Source organism: Phascolarctos cinereus, unplaced genomic scaffold, assembly GCF_003287225.1.
Source record: "Phascolarctos cinereus isolate Bilbo 61053 unplaced genomic scaffold, phaCin_HiC Scaffold_4;HRSCAF=312, whole genome shotgun sequence".
NCBI lineage: Eukaryota > Metazoa > Chordata > Mammalia > Diprotodontia > Phascolarctidae > Phascolarctos > Phascolarctos cinereus.
Window position 1 is genome coordinate 364562259 of NW_027555847.1, and position 13380 is coordinate 364575638.

The following is a 13380-nucleotide window of genomic DNA, read 5'->3' on the forward strand; positions in this document are numbered from 1 at the left end:
ACAGCAGCCCCTGTTACCAAATCTAACAATGTATAATTTGGTGCAATTAACAGGATACTTAGGAGCCAGGGAAGACAGAAATAATGATAAGGAGCACTACTGCTCTGCCCAGGCCACAGAGGGTACTGGGTTTTGGCCAGGCAGCCTGTCTTCACCTGATCCTATCACACTTCTAACAGCATCCAGGGAAGGAATTTGTACTCTAATGTCTTTTTTGAGCAAAGTCTTGCCTTTCTTAGACATGATTTTCTAGATTCATTGGGAAGTAAATAACTATTTTAGTAAAGCACAGGTTTTATTTTAGTGGTGAAAGGGAAAAAAAAGGTAATAAAATCAGCATAAAATGTCATTTGAAAAGGTGTAAGAAGAGTGAATAAAATAGCCGATCTAAACAGACAGCACAGAAAAGATGTTTTTCAGTACAATTCAGTTTTATTTCACACACATATGTACACAGGGACATTTAGTACACAGAGCATCTATTAAGTGGAATCTGGCAGACATTTCAGCTCATTTGTGACCCACAGCCACTTCAATCATCACAACATTTTCATACAGGTGTCCCATCATGTCATCTTTTGCTTGTAAACTGCCAATGAAGCCACAGATGTCTCTACATTTACAAGGACAAGTCCAAATACAGTACTAACAAATCAATAAAACACTAAAAGCTTACACTGGAGTGACAATACAAAGTTTACCATGGTGCTGAGAGATCTAAGCTGTAATGAAGTTTGGGACTGTAGCTGACAAAGTGGTGAAGAGGTTTGTGATTAACTAATAGGCCAATTTTTGTGTAGTAGGTGGATATGTCTAATAGCTAACATCACCCCACTCCAGGGCTTGCTAACAGAACCTGCTCCTGGCCCGTAGCTCTGATGGTCTGCTTGGACAGATATTGTGAGAGATGAAAAGATGTTAACCTCTGGAGCATTTTGACTCATGTAGCTCTCCCAATTTATTTAAAATCTCTATGCCACAACTGTATTTGGAAGAGATGAAAGGAGGCTATTGTCTTGTCCTGTTTCTTCTTGTGAAATATTTTAATGGTTTGTTTATAAAAGAAACACAGGCAGTTTACTCTTCTTAAGGTACACTTTTACAATATCATACCAAAATATTTTTGCACACTAGAAGAAATTCTCTTTTAGATTCAGAAAATAAACATGTACGTGCTCCTTCCAAGAACATGACTCAGAACGTTCATGGCTCAGGTAGCCTACTGGAAAACAAAGTGCACCTTTTAGTTTTTCTCCATAGCTCTCTATCTAAATTGAGCACGACAGCATATTCATCAAACAAAGATCATGCTGTATAGCTCTTTACTTCTTCCTTGGAAACTACATATATAGTCTTTATAAATAGAATATTCATGCATGTGGCATAAATTCACTTTAAAAAACATCCATACTACAGAATTTGACCACCAGGAAATACTACAGCTCTTCCACAGTTAGAAATAATACACTTTACAGCAATATGAGAGAAACATTCCTAATGGTCTTAATTTCTTTTTCTGTTCTTTAAAAACTCAGTTCAGTAAAACAACAGATGTGTTGCTTCTAGACTGTGATCCTACTTTTTTCATATATTACATAAACTCTCTCTTTGAAAAATCAATGCTTTTTAAATTTAGAAGCAATCATTTGCTTTCTTCCTGTATTACCACTTTTGGTTTCCCAGTGAGTTCCATATTTTCTTTTTCTCTAATCATTTACTTATAGAACATTTTTCTTTTGTGAGTTTTCAGATAAAATGGACACTAGCTCCCTACCCCACAAATCCTTAAGCCAACAAAACTATACATGTGTCAATGTTAGGAATAATTTATACAAATATTATTTTAAGTATTTCTTTCATTACTGTGAGCATGAACTAGCATAATTTGACAAACTGATATGTAGCAGAAAAAAATGAACACCTAAAGTTTATGTTGAAGAAGGAAAAAATCCTCCTTTGGATATATGTTCAAGCAAACTTACAGAAACATAAGTCATTTGCCTTTCAAATGTTTTTCAGAATTTTTTGCTGTATTTGCTACTTTTCATTTTGGCAGAGCTTTTGCAAAAACAAACAAGACCTCCTCCTTACTCAATCAGTGGTTTTCGAAGGCTGAATTCAACATTAGAATTATTAGCATGATAACGGACATGTCACAAATGTAATTTCCTACAATTTGATTCATAGATTTGAAATATTTCTGGGGGGGAATAAACTCTTTTTCAGAAAAAAAAGTATCTCCATATATATGTATACAGAATGCTCTTCTTAGATTTTGTTTTTTATTGTGCAAAACTGAAGGTATTGTTATGTGGACTAGATACTTCTTTTGTTTAGATCACAAAAAGCAATGGGTTAAAAACAACTATTTAATGAATAAGCCGTCACTTGAGCATTACAGAAGGGCATTTGCCTGAAAGAGGCTGTGTTGAAAATTTCTCCACGTACTTTCTTACTTCTCTCAAACCAGTTAGATCCTTAAAAAGGAAGGTAACTAATAAGGCCTAGGACACTGGACCGAGTAACCACCCAGTGATCACCTGAAGAAAGTACATGTAGATGTAGAAACTTTTTGGTAAACAGTAGAATGCATTAAGAAACCCAAAAGAAAATTATGCTGATAATTAGGACTGCCATGTTACCTCAACATCCAATATCAAAGCTACTAGATTCTACTGTATGTCAGAGCTTGGGCTTAAATTCCTGAAAATGCTGGGGAGTGCAATCACAGTGTTTATTGATTTTCCAGCTTCTGCTGCACCAAGCAACAAGAACCTTCCCAATAACTGCCTTCTTTTCCCTCCCACCAATGGCAGGGAAAAACCATCCGTGATCAAATAACCATATACTATTGAGTTGGTATGTATGTGCCTCTGAATCCATAGTTGGTACAAAGGGGATTCTGCCCTACAGAAAGAACCATGCACAAGTGTTGCTTATCTGGCTGATCCCACTGGATGACTTCTATAGGCACTGATGTGGGTAAATCCAGTATGAGTAAGGATGGAGAAATATAGGCTCACAGGGAATTTTAAAAACAAAAATTATAATAATGTAGACATTAGTTCTAGACCATAAATCGATGCTCCTTTCCATCGTGGGCCATTAGAATAACATTACGATTGGAAGTCCAGATCAGCCGGGCCAGTCTGAGTGCATTATGTGATCCAGGGGATGCAGGCTGGACAGGGGGCACCTGGTAAGTTTTAATACAACGGAGTTGGGGTGCTGAGTTCAGCATGCCAATACTTCCCAACAGTGAGGTATTCATCTAGAACAAGAAACAGAAAATGACTTCATTATGTACCTTTAAAATATTTTTTCTTTAATAAGGTCAAAATCTATATTAAATAGTATTCATTCAAGCACTCCTTCTCAAAATGGGTATTCATCATCTTTAAATTATTTTCTTAAATCCTGAAGAACTTCATACACAACATCTGAAATACTCCTGATCATGTTTCTGTAAATTTTGGGGAAAAAAGGAAAACTTTTTCTTTGACATATTTGTGGGCTGAATTCCCTAATTCTCTGTTAATATTTGAATAGGAATTTACCTGAACTATAGGTGCTGATACTACATGTAAGAAAGGCTTGAATTTGAAAATAATATATGTGCTTGAAACTATTCATCTTCTTGCTCGATATCAAAGCTAACACAATTCTGTTTTAACATGCCATGTATGGATGGGAGATACCTTGCTGTGAAAGAGCCCTATAAGTCAGTGCGTTTTTTCTACCGATTCAAATGCCTTAAAATTTTTTTTTTCATTTTGTAATCAACAAACAGTAAGTACAACAAGGCCTTATATTTCCTAAAAGAAAAAAAAACAAAATAAAACCATAAACGACCAAACAAAAAACTACTGTCTAGTTTTTTTGTGAATTATGGTCTATAGGAACAAGGAAATGGTAAAATTGAACAACAGAGTGGGAAGATGCTGATTCAGATCCCACAACATAACCCTTTCTCCTCCATGTCTTACTCAGTCCTTTGGCTCTTGTCTCCCTTCAAATTAAACCGAGAGATCTTAATCAGCATTTCAGCACTGTTTCTATAGCTCATCTATGATGTTCCATGTCAGATAAAGAAAACACAAGGCTTGAAAGCTTATTATGATGCATTTTGCCAGGAAGTAAATCAAGTCTGGGCACAATATTTATTAAAAAAAATCCTTTAACTTCTCTTATCAATCCATGAAAATTAATAAGGTAATGTTAAATTATGAATTATACACTTAGGGTACATCATTAACAATTTAAAAAATTAAATTCCAAAAATACATTGGGGTATAGTTATCTTAGCAATTTCATCTAGCTAACTGAATGTTTGAAACACTTTTCTGAAGAGCTTTTCTTTGGAGATTGTTCAGTACACACTGTTGATGCTATGATGAACACCTTGAAAGTCAGAAAGGAAATCTCAGAAACAGGTTTTCCCCCCCTTCTCTTGTAATAACTTTTATTTCCAGTTCTTTTCTTCAGCAAAATTTCCATCTCAATATATTAGGTTATTGGGATTTGTATGGCCCAACTGCATATGTAAAATGTGACACATAAAACCTTGGCAAATCTTAGAACATTTAAGATATGTTATTGCTGAAATCATGTTCTGAATTCTGATCAGTACAAAATATAAGCCATTACTTTTTCTGGCCCTTCTCAGCGGCAGAATGGTGTCAGAGAGTGTAAATCACCACATCTCTAGCAGGGAGCATGCAAGCAGCACTGACATTTTCACAATTTAAATCATCTTGAGTAATAACCCTTTTAAGATGACTAATGTTACTGATTTTCCTGCATTAATAATAGTGCCGAATACAACACAGAGGTGAACAAAATCACTAGTGTATGAGGTCACATTTTAAAACCAAATGTATGGTTATGGTTAACTGTTTCTGCTAAAGTTAGCCTGACATTTAGCATATTTCAAACCAAACAGTGCCAAAGTCTTGATCCTCTCAATGTTTTAAGATCATTTTGAAAGATTTAATGAAATTTAAAAATCAATTCCTTAATGCTTTCGAAAGATCCCCAAATAGTTTACACAAGGATAATATTTCAAAAACCTTGCAGTTACAAGAAATAACCACACTTAATAATTCAATCCTCATTACAGCATGACTGACCAAATGACCCAGAAAATTAATGATTAAAAATTAACTGACATTAAAAAGTATATTATATTTTTTAAATATCTAATTTTGGGGCAGCTAGATGGCACAGTGGGATAGAGCAGTGGCCCTAGAGTCAGTAGGACCTGAGTTCAAATCTAGTCTCACACCAGACACTTGACACTTACTAGCTGTGTGATCCTGGGCAAGTCACTTAACACCTCACAATTGCCTCACAAAACAAATAAATAAGTAAATATCTAATTTTTAGTTGACAGAGACAAATTGTTCTTTTTCGTGGATTTTCTATGAAAACGTAAACACACGAAACTCATACTGTGCTCATGAGTCGCATCAGTAGCCACATGCTCAGGTACTTCCTCTTTTTTCCCCTCCTCACCTCCAGGGTTAAATCACATGAAAGAAGTCCATGAAGGCAAGGGTGATACTGTAGGCTAAAGGCAGAAGGTAGAACAAGGGGGGGGGGAGAGGAATTCTCTCTAGGGATGCCACAGAAAGTAAAACATTTAGGAAAATGCTCCGTATGGGTAACTAGGTGCCTCTCATCAACTCATGGCATGGCGTTGATTTATTCCTCCAATGACTACTGTGCTGCAAGAGAAATTCTGCAAGTCACAATTAAAATAATATGCTCAACTAAGCTAAAACTATGGAAATTCACTGAATTCCAGAGTTGGAAGGCACCCTAGAGAACATTCATGCTACAGTAACTAAAATATTTCATTTCTCTTTTCAAATTTGGGATCAATTCAATGTGTTTGGATTGATAAAGTTTTGTCAAAGAACCCAAGGTTTCAACCATTTTATTATTAAATTTCAAGATCTTTCTTGACCAATCACTATATACTATGCCAAAATGCATGACTTCCTTTAATGAACCAGTGAAGTTACAGGCTTATTTAAAATGGTGAGCTGAAGAGAAATTTCAGTGGAAAAGTTCTACACATAATACAAAAGATACAGATAATATAAAATAATGGCTAACTGAATATCACTGCCATCTGGCTTTGGAAACACATAGATACTAACACACACAAACTCATAAACAAAAACTCTCACCCCTCTACTATCGTCCCTTACCCAATCCAGCAGTCAATGACCTGAGGCTCTACTCAGGGTAGAAGAAAGGAGTTGCTACATTTCTGAAGATCATTCAAAAAGCAGAGATTTACTATGTGGATGGCTAAAAGCTAGTAAGTATTATTTTCATATTATACTCTAGATATATCAGAAAACAATGAAAGGACATATCTTAGTTCTTCAATGCACACTACTCTGGGTAAGTTAATGGAATGTAAATCACCTATTACATTTTATTCTCACTAACGTAAGAAATGAAATGCGTAAATGCTGTAAAAATGCCATTTTGGTTAGATTTCAACTTTTTCCTTTTTTAAATCTTAGTCAGAGCTATAACAGCAAGTAACCAAACAGACAAATTTCAATTTCATTTCCTTTCATTACATTTGTCTACTCACTGATGGAGACATTTCTGAGTTATGAAAAATACAAAAAGCAAGAAATATGAAATAAGCTTTAATACTATTTTCAATATAAGTACACTTCTGCATCTCTCCCCATGTTTCTCCCTTAGCCACACGTCTACATCGTTAAAACTAAATATCTAAATAAATCAGTATTTAGAAGGATTTCCAGGATCTCACACTGCAATACCTATAACACAGCTTTTGGGAATCTCCTCAAATATAAGATCTTCAAGATACTTACTGGCAGTAGTTTTAATGCATTTTCTTGGTAAAACAGAAATTACTCTTAGTAGTGTTATTTCCTTCCATTTCCTTTGAAGCAAAGACCTGATACTTTCATTTGGCTCTAATCTAAATATACAAGAAACAAGCTGCATGCTCATTTGAAAAATAAATACAACGTAGTCCAGTGCAAGTAGCATTAAACTTAGAGGCAAGGTAATTTGATTGTTGGTAGAAACGTCTTCTTTGAATATTTACTGAATGTTCATGTATATTAAAGTGCCAGACAGGACATGCTTATAATGTAAGTCTTGCTTTTCAAAAGGCAGTGTACCTTATCAGAAAGAGCCCTGGATTTAGAGCAAGAGGAATTGGATTTAAAGTGAAAGTGTGTTACTTACTACCTGTATGATACCAGGCCAATCACAACTCTTCAGTATCTCAGTTTCTTCACCTGTTAAAGCAATGGGTGTGTGTGGGGGGGTAGGGGTTGGACCAGATAACCTCAATAGTCCCTTACAATCTGAAGGCTCTGATCCTATGACAAGAGGTGCTACACCTCAACCATCCTAAAGATGCTGCACATATAGCTCTTGGTATGATAGAGTAGAAAGAGCACTTGACTTTGGAATCAGAGTATTTTGGTTTAAATTCTGACTTCAAACCTAACCAGCTGTGGGATCTTGGGAAAGTGAGCTTCTCTGACTCCTAGTTTCCTCATCTGTTAAATGGGAATAACAGTATCTGCATTACTTACTTCAGAAGCTTGTTGGGAAGAAAGTGTTTTGTAAATTGCAAAGAGAATATACATTATTTTTTCTTAGTATCTTCAGGTGAAGATCAGAAAACTGAAGCTAGGCTTGGATAGAGTGAAAAGGGCATATAAAAGAAGCTTTGTTCAGGGTTCAGGCTTTGTGCACCTAAAAACTCCCTTTGTAGGCCTTGGTAAATTAATATTTTAAGAAGGGTTCATTATGGAACTGTTAATTGGCATAAAGAATAGCTTCTGTTTTCTTTAACACCTGGTATCTAAGAGTGGAAAAAGGAGGCATCATGGGCAAGTTTATATTAGGTTGATGGGAAGGGGGAGAGGGAAACACTTAAATGCCAAGTATAAGCCAGGCACTGTGCTAAGTAATAGCTTTACAAATATCTCACTTGATCCTCACAAAAACCCTGTGGCGTAGGTGCTATTATTATCTCCATTTTGCAATTGAGGAAACTGAGGTAGGCAGAGGCTAAGTGACTTGCCCAGGAACACAAATTTGGTAAATTGTATGATTTTGGATGTGAAAGCCCAGTGCTTAATCTACTGTACCACTTAGCTGGGCCTTAAAACCCAGTATTAGGAGGGTAGGTCTAGCCCTAGTTTCATCATCTATGTGCTGTTCAGAAACAGATGAAAAGGAGAATAAATTCAAAGGACTAATACAGACAGACATAAAGAGTAAGAGGAGGAACAAGTTCAAGTCAACGAGAGTCCACTCAGTACAATAATAATGACAATAGTCAACATTTATAGAATGATGTAAGATCTGTAGAACATTTTATACATATCTGATCCTCATGAGCCTGTCAAGGACATTCTATTATTATTCTTATTTTACAGATAAGCTGGACCTGGAGTTGGGAGACTTGGCTTTAATTCCCAGCTCTGACAATAGCTTTGTGAGGGTTACACTCTGTGTCTGTTTTCTCATCTATAAAATGGGTATGGTAATCCTTTATTATACATCTCATAGAGTTGTGAGGAAAGCGTACTACAAATCTCGAAATGCTATTCTAATACAGTTATTACAGTTATGTAGAGGGGGCAGGGGAAACGAATAATTTTTTATAAAGAAATGAAGGGAAGGCTCTGTGTTGGATATGGATATCATTACAGTTCTTTTCCTTGCACCTCTTCAAATATTACAAGAGAAGAAGAACATAAGATGAAGAACAAAGTACAAATTGATATAGCAAATAAAAATTTGGTAAGCATTAAATAGGAATAACATTGGTTGGTAAACTCTTTAAAACACATACTTCTTACAAGAGTCCAATTTAAGGCCAGCTAATGGCCTCACTATGGGATCTAAGTAGCATAAAATAAGAGCACTGTGGCTACACACTGGGAAAAAATGAAGACTAGGTAATATCTTTAGGGAAAATAATTTAATATAAGCTAATTAAGATATTAGAGGTATATTCTGGAAGCCAGGATAATGAGAAAATAAACTGGAAAACTAAATTAGATGAATGAAGAAAAAGTCTGTGACAGATTTGGAAGTTGTCATGCTTTAATAGTATGTTGTTAATTAAGCAATTTATCGTATCCATTTTACATTTTATTAGCTATTGATTTTTTAAAGCCATCATCAAGTTGTGTTCAGACCTTGTTCAAACTCTTTTTTTTTTTAACCTTTTAAGGCAATAAGTAGAATCTCATAAAGTATCCTTGGATACTAGAAAAAAAAGTAAATGTGGAGAAGAATGACAAAAGTCTTAACTACCTATGGGAGGGGCAGCTAATGCTTAAATGTTAATAATTATCAATGGCAAAGGAGAAAGGCAATAGTTCCATTATCATTAGCTGTAAAAGAAGGAAAGGGAAAGGAAGGATTTACTACAGAGAAAGTAAAAAGAAGTTAAGATGCATAGAGACAGATAACTTAAAACTTGTAAAATACCTTAGAGGTCAAAACCAAACTGTTGTAAAAGTTCATCTTAATCAAAGAATAGACTAGGTAATTAAATGGCAACCAAAGTCTGTGAGATTTATAACAAATAGTTTTCATGGAAACTTATAAGGTCTAATATAAATCTACTGGAAATAAGATGCTTTATGTAAAATACAATAATTTTTTAGCTTTTCTCTCCAATGACTCTTCTTAGTATAATCTTGTTGCTAACTCAAGTCTTGATTATTTTCTAACTAGTTTCAATATTAGCTGACTTACATGTACTAAAGGCTCAAAATTCATACATATTATATGCTATATCACAGAATCAATTTATAGCAGTAGCAAATATACCTACCTGCCAGAAGGAAATGTGACTGTCAGAGTTTGAGTAGGTGGCAAGATATCGTCCATCAGGAGCAAAAGCCACAGCAGTTATTGGCCCCTTGTGCCCATGAATTGTCTAAAATTAAATTTCAAAAGTGGTTAGTGATATTAATTTCTCAGATACATTGTCATATTGTGTTATCTCAATTATACATATACATACAGATAAATATACAGAATGTTCAAAAAGTCATTTTTATGAATTGTAACTTTAATTTTTTTTCCTCTTTACAAATCAACTTTTATAATTGTAGCTCTAAAATTAGCAGGTAGTTTCTTCACTGCTCTATCAAAATGCTTTAGACCTTTTTGGGTGAATCCATCTGTGTCCTGGCTTTGGGGACAGTGGTGGGCTACTTAGTTTGGAAGTATCATTCCTGACCCAAATGTAAAAGAATTCATGAACTGGCCTAGTATCCTTCTTTTATTATCTCCTGCCTCTACATTCTTGGGTGTCTTTAGATAAACCACAGGGTTTCCATTTTGGACCTTTTTAAAAGACCCTAAATAAGAAGCTAGTTTTACAATAATTAATTGGTCATCTAATTCTTTGCAAAAAAATCTTTTGGTTCTAGTGAAATAACCTGATACTTGTACATCAATGCTCATGAGTGAAAAAAATTTAAATGAAATTATAGCTAATATAGGTAATAACAGTTAAGATTGCTTATGTATGGGAGGAGGCAGAGCCATGATGGGTGGTGTGAAAGCAGTGACTTGCTTAAGCTCTTCCCCCAAACTCCTCCAAATACCCACAAAAAAATGGCTCTAAACAAATTCTAAAGCAGCAGAACCCAACAAAAAGACAGAGTAAAACAAATTTCCAGCCCAAGACAGCCTGGATGGTTGATCGGAAAGGCATATCGCGCGGGGCGGGGAGAGAGCAGTTCTGCGTGGGCGCGCAGGCCGCGCTGAACCTGGAGCAGGCCTCAGAGGACTGAATCATAAGCAGCTGTGGCGGTTTCCACACTCCTCAATCCACGAACGCCAAGGACAACTTAGAAGGTCAGTGGGAAAAGTCTGTTTTTGCGGTGAGAGAAGAGATAGGTCAGAGCCAGTTCCACAGCGCAGAGCGTGGGTGCCGGGGCAGTGGCTGTGTCCTGAGGTTCCGGCCCACAGACTGAGGGGGAATCAAGTGGCTGATCAGAGATGGATTGCAGGGATCTCTTTGCTGGTGCTGAGGCAGCAATCTCTTGCTTTGCTCATGCTTGGATCTGGGTCACAGTTCTGGGTGGCGGTCCTGGGGTAAGGAGGAGCGCTGGCGCGGTGGAGTTTGTAAGTGGCTGGTGGAGAGAAACCCTCCTCACTGTTCCAAGAGAGAAAAGACTGCTTGTGGTGGGTCACTCAAAGACCAGAGCTCAGGCCAGGAAAAGAGTAAACACCTCGACCCTTATCACACCACCTTGGAAGAACTGAAAATTTACAGGTCCTTAGAAGTAGCTCTGAAAACAGCTATACAAACCCCTGAAGCCTGGGACAGTACATTCTCCACATTGGACGCAGACTTTTACCTTAACAAAGAGTTTAAAACTCAAGTAGTTGGCTGGGATCATGAGCAAACCTCGCAAAAAGAGTCAGACTATATTATCTTACTTTGGTGACAAAGAAGATCAAAATATACAACCAGAAGAAGACAACAAAGTCAAAGCTCCCACATCCAAAGCCTCCAAGAAAAATATGAATCCGTCCCAGGCCTTGGAAGAGCTCAAAAGGGATTTTGAGAAGCAAGTAAGAGAAGAGGAAAAACTGGGAAGAGAAATCAAAGTGATGCAAGAAAATCATGAAAAACAAGTCAACAGCTTGCTAAAGGAGACCCAAAAAAATACTGAAGAAAATACCTTAAAAAATAGCCTAACCCAAATGGCAAAAGAGGTCCAAAAAGCCAATGAGGAGAAGAATGCCCTAAAAAGCAAAATTGGCCAAATGGAAAAGGAAGTCCAAAAGCTTACTGAAGAAAATACTTCCTTAAAAATTAGAATAGAGCAATTGGAAAATAGTGACTTTATGAGAAATCACAACACAGTAGAACAAATCCAAAAGAATGAAAAATTAGAAAACAATGTGAAATATCTCATTGGAAAAACAACTGACCTGGAAAATAGATCCAGGAGAGAGAATTTAAAAATTATTGGACTATCTGAAAGCCATGATCAAAAAAAGAGCCTAGACATCATCTTTCAAGAAATTATCAAGGAAAACTGCCCTGATATTTTAGAACCAGAGGGCAAAATAGAAATTGAAAGAATCCACAGATCTCTTCCTGAAAGAGATCCCCAAAGGAAAACTCCTAGGAATATTGTAGCCAAATTCCAGAGTTCCCAGGTCAAGGAGAAAATATTGCAAGCAGCCAGAAAGAAACAATTCAAGTATGGTGGAAACACAATCAGGATAACACAAGATTTAGCAGCTTCTACATTAAGGGACACAGGGCATGGAATATAATATTCCGGAGGGCAAAGGAGATAGGATTACAACCAAGAATCACCTACCAGCAAAACTGAGTATAATCCTTCAGGGGAAAAAATGGTCATTCAGTGAAATAGAGGACTTTCAAGCATTCTGATGAAAAGACCAGAGCTGAATAGAAAATCTGACTTTCAAATACAGGACTCAAGTGGAACATGAAGAGGTAAACAGGAAAGAGAAATCATAAGAGATTTATTAAGGCTGAACTGTTTATATTACTGCATGGAAAGATGATATTTATAACTCATGAGACCTTTGTCAGTATTAGAGTAGTGGGAGGGGAAAATTATATGTATGTATGCATAGATAGATAGAGGGCACAGGGTGAGTTGAAGATGAAGGGGTGATATCTGGAGAATAAAATTAAGGGGTGAGAGAGGATGATACTCGGAGAAGAAAGGGAGAGGTAGAATGGGGTACATTATCTTGACAGTGGAGGGGAAACAAGGGAAAGTGAGAGGAAATGAGGGAATCTTATTCTCATAGGATTTGGCTTAAGGAGGGAATAACATACACACTCAATTGGGTATGGAAATCTGTCTTTCCTTACAGGAAAATGGGGGAGGAAGGGGACAAGAGAGCAGGGGGATGATACAGAGAAGGGCAGATTGGGAAAGGGGTAATCAGAAGAAGTACTTCTGAGGAGGGACAGGGTCAAAAGAAAGAATGGAATAAATGGGAGGGCAGGATAGGATTAAGGGAAATAGAGTTAGTTTTTTACAACATGTCTACTACAGAAGTGTTTTGCATAACTGCACATGTATGGCCTGTATTGACTTGCTTGCCTTTTCAATGAGGGTGGGTGGGATGGGAGGAAGGGAGAAAATTTGGAACCCAAAGTTTTAAAAGCACATGTTTAAAAAAAATGTTTCCACATGCAACTGGGAAATAAGAAATACAGGAAATGAGGTACAGAAATCTATCCGGCCCTACAGGAAAATAGAAGGGGAAGGGGATAAGACAAGGGGGGGAGAGATAGAAGGGAGGGCAGACTAGGGGAAGGGGTATTCAGAATGCATG

The 13380-nt window shown here is 36.6% G+C and overlaps 1 protein-coding gene across 2 annotated transcripts in view; it reads right to left on the minus strand.

Annotated features, from left to right (window-relative positions):
• Positions 1–410: 410 nt before the first annotated feature.
• Positions 411–13380, minus strand: part of WDR7 (WD repeat domain 7) — a 462409-nt gene continuing 449439 nt past the window's right edge. For both annotated transcript variants that reach the window (XM_020994630.2, XM_020994621.2), the window contains 2 exons: positions 9866–9970; positions 411–3271 (listed from right to left, as the gene is read on the minus strand). In XM_020994630.2, the coding sequence (XP_020850289.1) occupies positions 3068–3271; positions 9866–9970 (309 nt within the window). In that variant the 3' untranslated portion in view covers positions 411–3067. The remainder of the gene's footprint in view (positions 3272–9865; positions 9971–13380) is intronic.